The 18816-nt window shown below is 40.2% G+C and overlaps 1 protein-coding gene across 6 annotated transcripts in view; it reads left to right on the forward strand.

The window, feature by feature from the left end:
* Positions 1-18816, forward strand: part of abca2 (ATP-binding cassette, sub-family A (ABC1), member 2) — a 180724-nt gene that overhangs the window by 3350 nt on the left and 158558 nt on the right. For all 6 annotated transcript variants that reach the window (XM_032577521.1, XM_032577517.1, XM_032577519.1 and 3 more), the window contains exon 2: positions 18016-18109. In XM_032577521.1, the coding sequence (XP_032433412.1) occupies positions 18016-18109 (94 nt within the window). The remainder of the gene's footprint in view (positions 1-18015; positions 18110-18816) is intronic.

Raw genomic sequence — 18816 nt, forward strand, 5'->3', positions numbered from 1 at the left:
AAACAACCTGACGGGTGTGTGTTGGGCCATGGAGAGCAAAGGGGAAAAGAGAAAAATAACTGAGGAGAGACTCTACAATTATTGGACTGAATCATTTGCATTCATTGCCAATGCGGAAGGATTACCTGAATGTTTGCTCTGCAGCGAGAAGTTGTCAAATAACGAAAAGAGTAAAAAGAGAATCGTACTTTTCGGACTATAGAGCACACCTTACTGTAAGCCGCACCTACAAATAAAATAAAAACAAAAAAACAAAAAGAATGGAAACTTACATACATAAACCGCACCGGGCTATAAGCCGCATGGTTCAAAGCGTGGGGAAAACTTAGCGGCTCATAGTCCGAAAAATACGGTAATGTGGAAAGACATTTCCAGGGAAGGTGCTGCATTAGCTGCTGCATCAAGATTAAAGTTACATCTTACAAGCCCGATGTTGAGAAGCTGGCCAGTGATGTCCGTGAACAGAAATCACATTAAACACTAAGAACACAATCCTTCCATAGGCACATATATTTAGTAACAAAGTGGTTGTTTTTATAAATTGATTAGTGATTTTTGTCAGTATATGTTTAGAATGACACTTAGCGATATTATTGTGTTTTGTTGCTCAGGTCCGAGGATGGCTGCGTGTCAAAAGAGAAGAAGATGCTGCTATGTTTTACCATTGCACTGACTTGCTTTCCAGGGAACAGAAAGTTTGATTTGCACAGAAATCAAACTTAAACTGTATTAATTTTATTTTATACTTTACATTTTAAAAGGGCTACTGCTTTATATCATACCTGCAGGTTGCGTTTTATTGCTCTCCGTTTGTTGCCCAGATAAGCGGCACGTTATGCACGTTCCGTTTAGTTGTTTTTTCAATCACACACTTTACAGTGATTATTTACAAAAAGCGATCGTAGTTATGCAAACTGCATTTGGGAGCAGATTTTCCGAGTTCCAAAAGGAAAAAAAAGACCCTTTCCCTGTCGATCTTCATAATAAAAATGACATCAAAAATCTGATTTCTTTATTGTATTTCTTTAATTTTATCAATGCAACGAAGCACAATACATTAATATTGTAACTGAAGGTAAACTTAAAGCACCATCGTACAACAGAGTCACGTGGTGTGTCATTCCGTCCTGGACACACTGCAGGGAAAATAAATATTTAATCATGAATGCTAATTATGTATACACTTAGTCGTTTTGATAATAGGCTAATGTAAACACTTAAAGCCTGTTTTGCCTTTATTATAAGCCTTATATAAGGCTTTCAATTTTTTGCGGCTCCAGACAGATTTGTTTTTTGTTTTTTTGGTCCAATATGGCTCTTTCAACATTTTGGGTTGCCGACCCCTGATATAAGGAAATGTATCTCATTGAGAGCTGATGATCTTACTGTGAACAAGTAGCAAGTGATATCTGACGTTTGGGCCATTTTCTCTCATCATTTATTGACTCACCTGCATTTAATGCTTCACATTACTGAACGCTTCTCATTCACTAATGTCAATTTAGTAGCATAACTTATTTTATCACACTGTGATAAACAAATTTAGTCCACTGACTAACAACATGCTAGCTAATGTTAAATAACCATGGTAACCAGTCAGTGTCTACACACTGGCCCAGCTCTTTCTGTAGTCAAGTTGCGCGCGCATTTGCTGTGTTTACAAGTAATTACTCTATACAAAAGAAAGTAAATAACACAGCATGGATAGCCTACAATGTAAATGCTAAAGTTGTTGGAACTTTTTTGCTTTGACCTAACATGTAAACTCAATTTTAGAAAACCTACTGAAGGATCCTTTGTATTTAAAAAGCGACTAAATACTGTATTTGTTGGACTATAAGAAGCTACTTTATTTCCCCACGCTTTGAACCATGCGGCTTATAGTCCGGTGCGGCTTTTCTGTGGATTTTAATTCAACCACCAGGGGGCTCTTTAGCAGGAAGTGAATCATTGGAAGTCAAAATTGGAAATCAAAGAAGAAAGGGCTACTTTTCATTTAGAACAAGCACATGCTAGCAGCAGGCACGACGGAGAAATGTTTTCAAACTCATACCCCCTCATCAAGGAAACAACACGAAGAAAAAGATGTCGCTTTTAAGTTGAGGACTATCGATCTGGCAGTGCAAGAGGGAAATAGTGCTCTTCAATGATGTGTGCCGTATTAAACAGTTTTGAGGACAATAACTAAAAAACTGACATTCACCTGTTATGTTTTCCTTCTGTAGTCTAAGCTAAGTGGTGCATGTGAGTCTGCACATTCTGAAGCTTTTAATCCTTTGTTGGATATCAGAAATGCTCTTCTCTGTCAACCAGTTTATTCCTGGGATGTTTGTGCTTTTTCTAAAGGCGCTTTTCCACTAGCCTGCCTCTAACCGGTTTGGTCTCGGTCCGCCTCGGCCAGATTAGTTTTCCATTAGCAGATCCGCCGCGGCTCAGCCCGGCTATTCTCAGATGTTAATACCTACTTCAGGGGTAGTACTACCAGGACCGATCGAGGTACTGCACCAAAACCATTTGACAGCTGACCTCATCTATGGATTAGCTGGTGATCGACATCACTGCCAACTCAAAAACAACCTTTAGCGTTTAGAATTTAACTTTAGATGTGGGCAGCAGACATGCTATCAGAGAGCTGTATGGAGGAGTTTAATTATGAGGATAACCAGGAGCAGCGGCAGGAACACATGCAGTATTTTGCAGCAGAATGACTGAATTAGCAGCTGTTAGCAGCTTGTTTCTCTGAAATATGGACAGTAGCTACTAAAGAAGAGAGACACGGTGCAGCTCTGGTCAGCTTTCTGATGGAGCTGCTGTTTTGCGTCAACTGTGTTAAACACCGGACCTACATAATATTAACTTGCGATGTAAAAAAATTTTTTTCATTTGGTTTAAAAAATAATAAAATTTATGCATGGCTATTGGTTTACATCTTTTGACTGCATTGCCTAAATCTAAAAGGTTGTAACTATATTTACATGCATAGCGAAATAATCAGCTGATATGGGCCTTCATCAACATGCAATGAATTTCTATAAGACAAAGTTAAATATCTGGGATTATTTTAGTCCATCAGAACCAGAACCTCGAGGTTCTCCAATACTGCAAAACTCAGCAGAGAGTTGAATACAGCTGCTGTTGCTCAAGTCCAGCCCACAATAGTGAGGAACAGACCGTATAATAGAAAAGTTCACTACCTGGGGTAGAACCGAAACGCACATTAACCAGTCGGTGCGTGAATTACCAGTGGAAAAGCACCTTAAGAGTTTAGGCTTCCTCTCTCCCCAGGCTGCTGGCTCTCTCCCTGTGCATGGACGTAGTTAGGACTGCTTTTTGTTTGGTTTTGGGTTTTTTTCTTTTTGTTTGAGGAGGAATGGAGAGTATTTTTAGCAAGTCTACCTGCTGACATCAGACTCAGGAGAGGCACAGGAGATACTCTGATAAGCTTCTGTTTTAATTATAGTAGCAGATGCGTCATTTCTGTCTAGATGAAGATGCCTGGGTCTGGCCTCATTAAATCTGTCCACAGAATTGATGACAGGAGCAGAATGAGCTAGTCAGCACTCAGCTAAGATGGCATCGGTCTCACAAACTGGACTATACTCTCATACACCAGGGAGTTCAGAAAGCAGAGGTACAGTAGATCCTGTAGAGATGCTCATGTTTCATAAAAGCGTTTTATGAAATGCATTAAATTAGTCATTTGAAATAATACAGACACATTTTATACTCAAGGAAATCGTCTTAATGAGAGGTTTCAGTAAAAGTCCTGCTTCTGTGGAGGTGATTGCTGCTAACCAAAGCAGAGTTCAGCCTCTGTTGGACGGATTCCGTTTCAATTTTAAGCTCATTTTTCCCCTGTTTCATACTTTCCCAGATAGATCTTTCTCTGTAGGTCAAATAAGATTAAATTTGAATCATTCAGCCATGATAACTTGGCGTCTCTGCTGCCCTATTGAAAAGAAATTTACTTTAGTATATTTCAAACATACTTACATTTGTGTAAGTACATTTTAAGTAGAGGTGTACCGATCGATTGGAGACCGATCATAATTGGCCGATTTTCGCGAAAAAGTGTCGGTGATCTTCGATCACTGTCTCTTGTTGCCGATCACCAAAACCGATCACCGGTATCTCAATTCGGAGCCTGTGTGTGCAGCTTGTCTTCTCTTTCCTTCGCACTGTGCAACAAATCCTAAGCCATGAGGTGTGAAACTATAACGCTCTGAGAGTGAATGGGGAAGTTTGCCTGTTGCGACGGGAAAATACCTTGGGGATGAAACACGTCAAAATGCATCAACACAACGAATCTAATATAACATTTACAAAACAAGCACTTAACAGAGTTTGACTAAATGGCTCACTGCAAAATTAAAAGACATCCAGAGCGGCCAGACAGCAGGTAAAGCAGCACACAACTACCAACTTGTCATTATTTGATAAAGACAGTGTTGTGAGATTAAGTGTACTACATATAAATATATAGGAAGTGTACGAAGAGCATGATTGTACCAATTTTGACATTATAACTTTAAACACACTTAAATATATTTGTACCACAATGGGCTCTTTGCACCTCAGCTTCCACGTTCGGGGAAAAGCGGCTCAATCGTTTCCGATCTATTGAAAAAGGCACTTTACACTGGGTGTTTGCAGGGCTTGTCCAAGGTAACAATTAATGATGTACATCGATCCGAAGCCCCGACAAGTAAGCTGGAGAAAGGTTTTAAGATGTTCGCCTCATTATACACAGATAGGAAGGTGAGTTTTACTTTCTTTAAACTTTGTGGCTAACATTAGCTTATGCTGGTAGGCAATATTCTCTGACATTTTTCTTGTAAAATGTGCTATTTAAGTATCTAAACATTTTTCATTGGTCTTTAGGCTGAAGAAGTTGATCCGGAGTGAAGTGAAGGCTGCAAACTTTTCTGTGCAGCGTTAGCTTTAACTGGTAGCCACCGTCTTCTTAATTCAAGACCGCTTGGAAATCCATGAAAACTTAAAAGCCCATTATATTTGGAAGACAGCAATGTTCATAGTATTGTTTTATTTGCGTCTGAAATACGACTTTGTCTTTTCTAGCTGTCATGGTAACTCAAAGCGGAAAAAAGAGAGCCGCATTTGCGCATGCGGTTGTGACATCAGCGCGGCAGGTGCAAAGAGCCCATAGACTTTTAAGAAATATATTAAATAAAAGTATACTTTAAGTGTACCTATTGTTTTATTGTGCTAATTTTCATAAGCATGTTGTTTATAAACTTTTAATATATTGACAGTTTGTACAATTCTGTGATAGTATATTGCCAATGTACTCTTGAAAAATGGTAATATATTGAAAGCACAATGTAATTTGTTTTAGTCGGAAAGTGTGTTGTAGTTGATCCTTCTGTTTTCTTTTAGCCTAATATGTTTGCAGTACTGTAGTGTGTATGAAGCATGTAATGTACAAAGTGGCCATAATAAAAGATATTGATAAGTAACTGAGAAGTGTACTTCATTAGCAATTATAATAAACCAATAGTGTAATTGTAGGATACTGTAATCACACTACTAATATATAAAATATGTAATGCCAATATACTGAAAATACATTCTAAATATAGTTTAAATGCAATTCAATCACAAAAATAGTACACTCAAAATATACTAATCAAGCATGTTTATATTACATAAAAAGCAAAATACTTAAAGTATACTAAGTGTAACTTGTTCCAAAAAAAAGCATGTGAAAGTACACTTGGTACACTTTAAACTGTGATTTTCTACAATTTAATCACTATTAAAATACACTAAGCACAAAATTTGTTGTTCCAAAATAACATACTTCAAGTACACTGATGATTAGTCTTATCAGTATTCTTGATAAGACTAAGACTTAGTCCGGCTTCAAGTATGATAAAATTTAACATACTTAGAATATTTATTTTTCACCAGGGTAGTGCGAAACAGCTAAAGTGTGGTTAGCTTTTTTGGCATGGCAACTTTAACTTTTGCAGTCCACTATGGTGGATGCTCATGTTCTTTGCCGATCAACTTGTACAATGGGGTTCATGTTCATATTTTTATAGTGAAAATATAATCTTAGTTTAATTTTTCTTTGAGACGGATAAAGTACTTTTTAATTTAAATAGAATCAAAGCGCACTTGGAGTAATTTTTTAGGATGGCCACACCTGGAGCAGTTCATGGCAGTTCCCCTTTTCTTCACTACTGTCTATATCATAATCCTTTCTAGTGAAAGGAAAGGGTTACAAAATGAAGCCTTTCCAGGCTGATAGATATCAGTGACACTGTCTCATTTGTTCTGAATGTCTTTACAGGGTCAGATGTTATGGATGACTGGATAAGTTTGCTTAAGATAAGACATCAGGCTCTGGTAGCTGTTCTTCATTCTCCTTCTAACTTCCCACAAACGTATCAAAAACTGTCTTTCATCCTACATAACCTCACTAAAACAAATATTTGTCTCTGGCCTGTTAAAAGATACTGTCCAGCAGAAACTGAGGGCGATAATCATAAACTTGTCCAACACTGAACATACGAGCTTGAGTATTTTACATCAGTTATACATAACATTATGACCGTTTGCCTTTACATACAGTACAGACCAAAAGTTTGGACACAACTATGTGTCCAAACTTTTGGTCTGTACTGTATATCCAGATGATAGAGCAGTTCAATACTTAGTTCAAGCAATCAGTACCAGGCCTGAATCCATATCAGCACTGCCTATAAAGTTATAGGCGTTTATTTAAAAAAATTGACTTTTTAAATCATTCATGTCCAAATTGTCCTGGTATCTATAGCGATGGGTTGCAGGAGAGCTTGGTGGATGTTCTGCCAGTTCAGGGGGACATGAATAAAGGACACAAGTACATGTGGCTCCTTTCTGACATAGACAGTCTCCCTGCAGCCTGTACCTGCTCATCTGACACGGTGCTTGTTGAAAAGGACCCATTAAATGACAGAATCTATAGGGTCATGTGATGGCTGCTTAGGCTGGAGCTCGCGGCACTGCCAACTCATTTTTGCAGTAATACAATAGTTTTTTACATTTCTTTTTTTTATATCATTCCATGGATTGCAGATTGACGATTATATGCTGCGTGGACATGCCGAAGCTCCAGAAAACGATGCAACCGCCTCCCAATAGCAGTAAGGTACCAGGGCTGCTACTAGCCTAAAAGCTAGCCATCACCGACTCAGGAAGACGTGAACGAATCCCCCTCCATTCCCAAAATGGATGAGCTTCTTCAGAAACTGGCAAACAATCAAACTAAAATCCTGAATGACCAAGCCAAATATTTTTGCAGACATTAAGAAGGACCTGTCCGAAACAAGAAGAGCTGTAGAAACGTTTGCGACATGCTAACAAGACTAAATAGAATGGTGACTCCTGTGGATATGCTGGAGGAATCGGCAAAGCAGCGCTGCGACTCCCCCCCCCGACCTCTGAAATATTTAAATTGAACTCCAAGTTAACAGAATACGAAGACCGGGAGAGGCAACTTAATCTACGCATTTGGGGCTTCCTGAAATGTGTTGAAGGTAAATATGCCATATTGTTCCTGACTACTGTTCTCCTTGAGATTCTCCAGGGGGGGCTGGATTTAGAGCATGCTGATCGATTACTGCTCCCAACTAGCCCTGGAGTCCCGCCAAGGGCTTTCATTGTGTGCTTTCTGAGGTTCCAGCAGAAGGACCTCGAGACAATTAAAACACGAACATTCAAAATGATAAAGTTGTCGACATGACAACTTTATCAACAACACGAAACAACACGAAAATGGCAAACATCCATGCCACCCAGCGTGAAAAATTCCACAAATGTCCAGCGTGAGAATTGTGAGAATTGAGAGATGGACAATAAACATAAAATCATCTTGTTTCACCCATGAGGGCATGAGAAGAAGGGCATCATAGGGCAAGGCCAGAAGCAGTCAGAGATTCTTGAAGCATTTCAAAGTCTTCCTAGGACCTTCAAATCAGTGGTTCACCTCGCTCAGGGTTGTAAATGAGAGTACAGTTAGGCAACTGATGCTGAACGGCATCTTGGCTAAGTGAGGCAGATGCTTGCACTCTGGAAGCAAATGTCACAGTTCCTGCGTAGCCTTCAAAAAATCTTGACAGAATCTTATCTTGTGCCAGCAAACATCCCCTAACTGTTTATAGCTGCTGCTACATCTTGATGACACTTTTAGGTGCTCAGCCTTATTGTTATTGTCTGCTATGTGTACCCTGCCCCCAGAGGACAGACTGGCTCTGTCTGGTGGAAAAACCTTCAGTGGTTTCAATATTAGTGGGAAAAAACTCCAGATTCACTGGTTTTATGGTTGAGAGGACGGCTTGGAAAGGTTAAACTCATGTCTTCAGAATAATTACCGTACCCAGGCAATAAATGCGTTATGAAGCCTGACTGTAATGAAGCTGCAGTCATATATAAAACATGCATGAATATTTATATATACATATACTGTATATCCTTAAATTGCAAGGTTAGTGAGTTCTTCTATTGCAAAGAAGGTCCATTAACTGTTTTTAACTGGATCTTTAAATAATTAAATGTGAATTTGTTTGTGGTCCCTTGTAGAATATATGTAGAATTCATGACACTTTCCATAAAACACGAGAATCTGAATTCAGCCACCGGCAGCGGATAGAACTATTAACAACTCAAGTCAAGATCTAGCAAACTGAACAAGTAAACTGATTTTTGTGATGTTGAAATGTAAAGTTTGACTGCATTTCTAATGTTTTCTCTGCTCATATGAAGATTCGTAATGTCAGTACAAAGATTCAATAAACAGAATATGGAACCAAAGATAAACACAAATGAGAAACTTGCACTATGGAGGGTTTGTAAACAATCTGAAGGAACATGAACCCAAAAACCTTGTGTAGCCACACTGCAGTATCTATAAATACAAAAGTTGTATTTGTATTTATTCCTGTTAAAGGGGCGTTTTTCATCTCCACTGTCACTACATGCATGACCTATATGAGAGAGTGGTGTAAAATCAATGAGGCAATGCAAGTCTGTCTACTGTTGCCAGCATTCGTCCAGAATGAGTGAGTGATGTAAGTCAGCAGCTCAATGCAATCTGCTGGGGTTTTTTAAACAGCGAACTTAATGTGACTGCATTGTTTGGTAACTTAGTGCAGCTAGAATGTATGCACTGGACATGGGATTTGTCTGTATAAGTGGATTAAATTCACTATTTCGTAAATGTGTGTTGTGGATGGTGCTACATAAATAAACTGAATGGAACTGTGCAGCATCAGTAATGCCTAAAAATGGCAAATATTTTATTGGTTTTTTGATATCAGCAGGGGTGGAAATTAGCACCCGCCACTGGCCAAATGTGGGTAAAAGTATGAAGTGGCTTGTAAATTGGAGCAACGCACCACCACTGTGGTGGGTTGACAATTTGGACAGAAAAAAAAAGCTGCATTCAGTTTGAACTTCTGTCCAGGGGAGGACTGACTGATGCATTTACTGTCCATATCTGGCAGCCCTTCGCTGTCATAATTTAACAAAAAAATTATATTAAATCTCATTTTTATTTACCGCGACAGCCCATTGGTTGATTTTATTGATTTTATTGAGGGATTTCATTGGGCTTATCCAATGAAATCCCTCAATACTCCTTGGCCCGCCCCTCCCCTCTGAGGTTATAAATAGCGCCAGTTCAGCTAACCAGAGTCCGAGAAAATGAGCGGATACGAGACGGGGCAGGTCAGAAAAACTACCACAAAAGCTAAAAAGCACATAAGCCCATTCAGAAAAATGTGTCAAACTAACCGATATGTTAATTACCACACTAACTTTGACCATTGGAGGAGATTTAGTAGCGGACAAGGAGAGGGAATGAGCGATTCAGGGGCTTTATTATTGTCGAGGAGGATGATGAGAGAGACGTGACCAGGGACAGATTGAGGAAGAGTTCAGGTTAGCTGCTGCTGCCCGGTAAGAAGGAGTGAAAATGTTCATAAAGAAAAGGTTTCATGCAGGCAGGAAGGCAGGTGTGTGTGAGGGGGAAGCTACCACTAAGCTCCAGGTAGTCAGACAAACTCTGGAATAACACAGGAATGATGATGATGATGATGATGATGGCCCGTGGAATTAATAATGAAGATGTTCTGAGATATTTTAGTAATAATTGTTCATTTCAATAGAAAACGTAAATATTCTGAGCCGGTACGCAGTGCTGGAAGAACGGCTGCAATAAGGCCATCAATCAGCCTTATTGACGGCTGCACTTTGAGTCAAAGTAGATCTACGATCAATAGACAGTCTAAAACACGAAATATCAGAATATTTGTTTCACATGTGAAGTGCTTCTACTTTCTGCGTTATTCATACAGGTAGCCTATAACCTGTATGAATAGATAATATTTTATCTATTCATTGCAGTCTCCATGCTAATTGTCCAAATGAATCATGTCGTGACTAGAAGTTACTGCAGTTTGATTGGGTTAGCTGTTAGCGATCAGTAGTGCGCTGCTGGCGGATGGTTAGCGTAACACGGAGCAGAAAGCTAATGTCATTGTTTGTCCTACATCCAGTGGGTGGCGCAGGTTGCTACAATTGATGGTAGCCGCACAGGCACACAACAAACGCACCCAGTTCAACACTTTCATTTTATTGGCTGAGAGGTTGCCAGGCAACACTGCATTTTTGTTCCAAAAGCAAGCAGAGGATGTTTTGTAAGTGAGCAGAGAGTTCTGCAAGAGTGCCAGAAGTTTTGAGTACAAGCAATACAAGTTTTGAGAAGAAAGACATCAAGTCATGCTTTCAAAATGAAAATGTAAGCAAAAGTATTAAAAGTTTTGAGAAGAAAAGACGTAATCTTGCTTTCAGACTGAAAATGTGTGCTCTCGAATTATGGCAGAAAAATTCCCCCATATCCCCCCATTTCTGGTCAATCGACCAGAAAACTGGAATTGATGCATCTCTAGTTTAAGATTGATTCATATTTTTGGCAACCTTGTATTTGTCTCTTAGAAGACACAGAAAATTAAAACAAATCTAATTTGGTCGCAGTGTTTCTGGTTTTACCAGGAGTAACAAGGTCAGAGTCACAGTTTACTCTGCTAGGTGGTTTACAGGAGAAGATCTAAGTGAGAAATACCAAATCAGTTCTTTTTAATTGGAGTTAAAGATCCTGTTCACAGCCGGCACTACGGCATGCTTCTTTAGAGATAACATGTCCTTACAGGGTTATAGATGTGTGTGAATGCACTAAGGTCACATTTTGGACATTTCTCTAAAACACCTTCAGCTGGAATTGTCATCATGTTGATGACGATTCCAGTTTTAAAAAACAATGTTCTCTAACCAGTAGGTCTGTGTTGATCACAGACCTACTGGTTAGAGGTCTGTGTTGATCAGCTAATATCAGAATGTGGTCGAGTGAGAGAAATTCTCTCTTTGTATTTCTATTTTTTCGTATTTTTGGTGCTGACTGTGGGTCACCACTTTATAAAATGACTCCTGCAAAATGTCCAGTCACTTCTGCACAGTGCTGCCTTCACTAGAAAGAAAATGACCAGGAGATAAAAGCTGTGAGCTGATTCTGAGCACCATTTATTCTGGATCTCGTGAATATGACCAGTTTTCTGCAGTAAGCACAAAACCTCACACTAACTGTCTTTATGAAGAACTACTTGTACTAGTGCTTGCTTAAATAAAGAAGGATCAGAGCGAAATGTCTGTTTATCGAGTTTGTGGCAATTTTGTCATAAAACCAACTTTTTATTCACATAATACACTGCCTGGCCAAAAAAAAGTCGCCACCTGGATTTAACTAAGCAAATAGGTACAAGCCTCCTATTGGATAAGTACTGCATAGGCAATTATCTTTCAGCTGGCAACAAGTTATTTAACCCCAGCTGATGCAATGAGTAACTCCTCATTTCTTAAACAACCATGGCAAAAGACACATCCTGTGGTCGTGGAAAAGACGTTAGTCTGTTTAAGAAGGGTCAAATCATTGGCATGCATCAAGCAGAGAAAACATCTAAGGAGATTGCAGAAACTACTAGAATTGGGTTAAGAACTGTCCAACGCATCATTAAAAACTGGAAGGATGGTGGGGAACCATCGTCTTCCAGGAAGAAATGTGGTCGGAAAAAAATCCTGAATGATCGTGATCGGCGATTACTTAAACGTTTGGTCAAATCAAATCGAAGAAAAACAACAGCAGAACTCAGGAGTATGTTTAATTGTGAACGCAAAAGCATTTCCACACGCACAATGCGAAGGGAACTCAAGGGGTTGGGATTGAACAGCTGTGTAGCCGTAAGAAAACCTCTAATCAGTAAGGCTAACCAGAAAAAAAGGCTTCAGTTTGCTAGGGAGCATAAAGATTGGACTCTGGAGGAATGGAAGAGGGTCATGTGGTCTGATGAGTCCAGATTTACCCTTTTCCAGAGTGATGGGCGCATCAGGGTAAGAAGAGAGGCAGGTGAAGTGATGCACCCATCATGCCTAGTGCCTACTGTACAAGCCTGTGGGGGCAGTGCTATGATCTGGGGTTGCTGCAGTTGGTCAGGTCTAGGTTCAGCAACATTGTGTGCCCAAAGAATGAGGTCAGCTGACTACCTGAATATACTGAATGACCAGGTTATTCCATCAATGGATTTTGTCTTCCCAAATGGAACGGGCATATTCCAAGATGACAATGCCAGGATTCATCGGGCTCACATTGTGAAAGAGTGGTTCAGGGAGCATGAGACATCTTTTTCACACATGGATTGGCCACCACAGAGTCCAGACCTTAACCCCATTGAGAATCTTTGGGATGTGCTGGAGAAGGCTTTGCACAGTGGTCAGACTCCCCATCATCAATACAAGATCTTGGTGAAAGATTAATGCAACACTGGATGGAAATAAATCTTGTGACACTGCAGAAGCTTATTGAAACAATGCCACAGCGAATGCGGGCTGTAATCAAAGCTAAAGGCGGTCCAACAAAATATTAGAGAGTGTGACCATGTTTGGTGGCGACTTTTTTTTTGGCCAGGCAGTGTATGATTGCAAGAATGTTAGGGTTGTGTAGTTAAAGTTTGTTAGTAATTACTTCAAATGAACTTATTGCACTACAACCCTGTTAAGGTGTCCATGCTTTATGTTAAATTATTCTGTATATGTACATCTGTATGGTAAACTTATTGTCAGTAAATCGGTTTTCATAGAGTTAAGAATAAATTATACATTTTCTATAATTTGCTTGTAGTTGAGGGGTTTGTAATCGAAAGAAGAAGAAAAAAACAGTGGCTGGTGAAATGTCTGAGTGGCCGGTAAAAAAATTTCTCTACCAGCCACTGTGGCTGGTGGAGAAAATGTTTAATTTCCACCCCTGGATATCAGTGTGTTTCACTTAAAATAGCCAATTGTGTACAGATTTCAAGTGAAACACTGCTGCAGAAGCATTCCACCCTGGATTAAGAATATTTAATATAAATCAATACAGTCCCAGAAATATTGTGACATTCATGTTCATGGTACGAGTATGTGCTGTTCTGGTAGAAGCAGCATTGACTACAGAAAGCTGACACCGTTTGCCAGATGGTGGTCCTGAAAGAACAGGAGCAGATCAGATTTTAAAGTCAAGCAAACTGCTACCAGCATATGGTTTGTTATGGTACTTTCAAGATGAGGGATCCTACTCACTATCACTATAGTGAAGCCATGAATAATTGAAGGCATTAGTTAATGACATCCAATGGTCTCCAGGCAACATGACCTCTAACATGTAAATGTGTGTCTGCAGAATCAGCTGCTTTCTTATTAAAATCATTTCTTATTGAGATTAAAATCTCAATAAGAAGTACAGGAATTTCATTGAGGCCAGCAGTTCTATTCAAAGCCCACACGCTCTTGATTTTATTCAGTTAAACCAAGAGGATTATCTAAAACCAACATTTATCTAAAACAACAGCTCCAAAATTTAACATTTATGAAAAAGTAATATTTTATTACTCGATACAGAAAAGTGAAACTCATACATTTATTATCCATAATGGAATATTTCAAGTCTATTTTTCTTTAATCTTTTTTTTTTCAATTTTTATCATTATAGCTTACAGATAATGGAAATCCAAAATTTACTGTAACAGATAATTAGAATATTACATAAGATCAATAAAACAAGGTTAATTTTTATTGAAAATGTCCAGCCATCCGTCTATCTATACATCTTACTTTCCTTCCGCTTATCCAGGGTTGGGTAGCAGCTTAAGAAGAGAGGCCCAGACTTCCCTCTCACCAGCCACTTGGGGTATTTCCTCTGGGGGAAATTCAAGGTGTTCCCAGGCCAGCCAAGTAACATAGTCCCTCCAGCGTGTTCTGGGTCTTCTCCAGAGGGAGACGTCCTCCAGGTGGGACGTCCCAGAACACCTCACCAGGGAGGGGTCCAGGAAGCATCCTGACCAGATGCCTGAGCCACCTCAACTGGCTCCTCTTGATGTGAAGGAGCAGCGGCTCTGCTCTGATTCCCTCCTGGATGACTGAGCTTCTCACCTTATCTCTAAGGGACAGTCCAGACACCCTACGGAGAAAACTCATTTCAATCGCTTCTGTCCGTGATCTTGTTCTTTCGGTCATGACTCAAAGTTCATGACTATAGATCCTGAAATACTTAAACTCCTCTTGAGGTAGAACACCCCTCCGACCCAGAGAAGGCTCTACCCTTTTCCAGCTCGAGACTAGGCCTGCCACGATAACAAATTTTGCTGAACGATTAATTGTCTCAAAAATTATTGCGATAAACGATAATATTGTTTGAAGACCTTTTTACACTGATTTAATGGAAATGACGTAATAATGCATTCGATTTCTTGTCAAAGATACACTTTATTTTCAAAAGAACACTTAACACTGGAGCTGATAAACAAAATAAACAAAACCAAAAACAAAAATAAAATGTATTCTCAGTCTCCATTAACAAAAAACGCACTTGAAAAAAAAAAACTAAACAAAATAAAGCCAAAGTGGAAATAAATACTGCATTCAACCAAAAGAGTGCAGATTATGAAGTCTGTATATTATGTTGCCCTTCAGTAATAATTAAATTTAAATAGAGAAGATGGGCACATCCAACTACCTGATGCAATAGTTCACACTACATGATTTTTTGCTCCTATTTTTCCCCTTGGAAATCAGACAATCTTAGAACCTTGGTCTTTCTAAGATTGTGTGGTGTGTTATGGTAGATCGTTGTTGCCGCTCCAATCCAAATCAGGGGTTTTTCCCGACTGGGAGAGTTAACGCAGCCTGTTGAATGTGACAGGTAGCCAATCAGGAAGCGCGGATTCTCCTCCGCGCTTTCCATCCATCCATCCATTTTCTGTTCACCCTTTGTCCCTAATGGGGTTGGGAGGGTTGCTGGTGTCTATCTTCAGCTACATTCCGGGCGAGAGGCGGGGTTCACTCTGGACAGGTCGCCAGTCTGTCACAGGGCAACACAGAGACATACAGGACAAACAACCATTCACACACACACTCACGCCTAGGGAGAATTTAGAGAGACCAATTAACCTGACAGTCATGTTTTTGGACTGTGGGAGGAAGCCGGAGTACCCGGAGAGAACCCACGCATGCACAGGGAGAACATGCAAACTCTATGCAGAAAGACCCCAGCCGGGAATCGAACCCAGGACCTTCTTGCTGCAAGGCAACAGTGCTAGCAACTGCGCCACTGTGCAGCCCCCTCGGCGCTTTCTGAGGGGAAATTACAGAGGGGAATCCCAAACAGCTGACACGATGCAACCCAAAGTCCAGCTGACATCGGAGATGATATGTGGAAACAACTTTAATGTTTATTCAACATGCAAAGAATATAGAAATGACAAGAGGAGGAGTTGGAGCGAAATCGCTACCGCAGTTGATAAACCCGGTAACTTTTCAGCTGTTCTTCGTTAACGTGACATAAATAGGTTTTAATGATTTTCATTCAGTCAGGACTTTACGCTGACACTAGCCACATGCATTGCAGGTAGATTGTAGTAAAGCATTGATTAATGCCTGGTTTTAAAATTAGTTCACTGGACTTGTAGCCATTATTTTGTGCCCATTGTTGGACACCACATGGCAGAATCGAACCGTTATACCTAGGATTTCTGTCGGCTAATGTGTGGTCTGTCAGATTTTAAAAATGGATCGTGTAGTGTGCGCTGGGCTTTACACTAGGGAAATGAGGAAGGGGGGGTCAGTGGAGAGCACCGGAGTTCAGCCTTTTTTCATTCAGTGTCATTAACAGAAAGAGAAAAAGGCCGGAAGAGACGATAATGCCGATAATTAAAATGACGTCGATAGTTTTAATTTATCATACGATTAATTGATTTATCGTTTATCGCTCGAGACCATGTCCTTGGATTTGAAGGCATGGATCATCATCCTGGCTGCTTCACACTCGAACTGCTCCAGTGAAAGCTTTGCTTGAAGCCAATAGGACCACATCATCTGCAAAAAGCAGAGATGCAATCCCAAGGCCACCAAAACGGATCCCCTCAACACCTTGGCTGCGCCTAGAAATTCTGTCCATGAAAGTAATGAACAGAATCGGTGACAAAGGGCAGCCCTGGAGGAGTCCAACTCTCACCGGAAATGAGCCCGGCTTACTGCCGGCAATGCGGACCACACTCTGACACCGGTCATACAGGGACCTGACAGCCCGTATCAAAGGGCCCGGTACCCCATACTCCCGACAAATATCTATAAGACAAAAGTATAGTCATTTAAATGCAGTTAGTACATGTTTGGACCTCCTTTTGTATGAACTACTGCATCAGTGTGGCGTGGCATGGAGGACGTCAACTTGTTCTTCAGTCTCTGGACATGAGCAATGGGACATGTGTCTTCCATATGTGGAGAGTCTCTGCTCTCTGACACCTTGTCAAATTTTCCCAAATGCTTCAGTTCTTCCTGTTGCTGGTGCATCTTTCCCTATCACACTTTTCCCTTCCACTCAACTTTCTATGAATAAAGTATCTTTACTTATTTTTATTTATTTTTTTAACAATGTTCTAATTTTTTGAGACATGATTTGTAAACTCTAATCATTAAAATTACAAGAAATAAAAGCTTGAAATCTTCCACTCTTTGTGTACTGAGTCTATATATGATATACTGTATGTTTCATTTTCTTTATCATACAAAGTGAGGGACAAAAAATCTTGAAGTTTTTCATGACATTCTGAGCTGGTGTGTCTGTATTGCTGCAGCTTGCACAATGTGCTGTAATCTTTTGAATGTATTTGAATCATTTAGGTTTGGTTGTCAGTGGTTACTTGTCAAGAGACAATTGTTGGTTTATGACTCTCTCTTTCGTGTGTGCGCTGCTGGGTGTGGGGGTGTGCACGCATGCGTGTTCTCTGGCGGGTGCTGAAAGCAGAGACAAAAGGACTTTATGGTTCTCACAGTTTTGGATGAACAATGTAAGAAGAGAGGCCTGTTCAGGGTCAGGCAGAGCGGTCAGTGTCCTCATGTGACTCTGGTATCATGCTCCACTTTTCTCCAGTTCTTGGAGAGTGAAGTGGAGAAATGATGTTGAGGATTAAATGAATGTCTGTGTACAGTGTGCAGCTGAAGCACATCTGGAAAGTTCCAGGTTTGTGTGAGTTCATGTTGATGTGAGCTGAAGTTTCCATGACCAGAAATAGTGTTGATTCCAGAGTTATCCTGTTTATTTTAAATCTCATCATCTAAACGGGTTAGGGTTGGGGTTAGCCTCTGGATTGGTTCCTATACTTGGCATCTCTGCAGCCAGCTCTGGCATCCTGCTCTGTCTCCACTTAAGAGATTAATTTTTTCTTAGGTACTTGCAGTATTTTATTCTGTTATATTGATAAGAGAGAGGACAAGAAAAATGTCACACTTTGAGTTTAGCACAGGAATATTTCTTGTTCTTCCTGCTTTATCTCATATGAGCAATGAGCTGAACTCAGAGCTGCCCCGGCCCCATTCCTCAGCAGATACTCAGTAAGGTTCTCATCTCTTGTCTTTTCTCCTCTGCAGTGGGTGCTGGCATTTGAAATTTTCATCCCACTAGTCCTCTTCTTCATCCTCCTGGGTCTGAGGCAGAAGAAACCAGCGATCCCCGTCAAGGAAGGTACGCAAGATGGAGACTGCAGTAAACTCTGTGTTCATGTGCATCCTCTAAAACAGGGTTGCTCAATACGTCGATCGACCGGTCGATCGCGCAAAGGTTTTGAGTCGATTTCGGCAGTAAGGTGACAAACTGAACGCCGCCAGGATGCTGAGACCAGCACTTCCTCTTCTGACACGCTTACCAAAATATTCACTAAGATCCTAAACGTTTGTAGCTTCATTAAAGAATAATAAAATCAACAAAACCTGTTAAAATTAATAATCTCAGTAATTATTGTTTCAACAAGGTGTTGTGCAATTCAGTGCGTTTCGGTTCCATTAACACAAAAAAAGGCGACTCAAAGATCGACTGACTAGCAGAGCAGGAGTTTAAATTAGCTACTCAACCATCGCTGTGTTCAGGGAAGGCTTATTAATAATCGAGAAATAAATATCAAGCCGGGAAACCTGATACCGTAACGGACTGAATGTTATGTTTTTAACGTAATCTCTGCTCGGCTTGCGGGGTGCAGGCGGTTGCCACGGCAACGGGTGTGCTTAAACGACAAAGAAAGAGAGAGAGTAAAAAGGTAGGAGTGGTTTTGAGTTGATCACCTGTTCGGGTTATTTTACCTTTGTTTACCTTTGCTGTGGCGCATTACAGCCGCTGTAGTTTCTAAACCTTCAATAAACGACAAACTTGGATTAATTACCTCGTTTGTTTGTGAG

Source organism: Xiphophorus hellerii, chromosome 12 (assembly GCF_003331165.1).
Source record: "Xiphophorus hellerii strain 12219 chromosome 12, Xiphophorus_hellerii-4.1, whole genome shotgun sequence".
Lineage (NCBI taxonomy): Eukaryota > Metazoa > Chordata > Actinopteri > Cyprinodontiformes > Poeciliidae > Xiphophorus > Xiphophorus hellerii.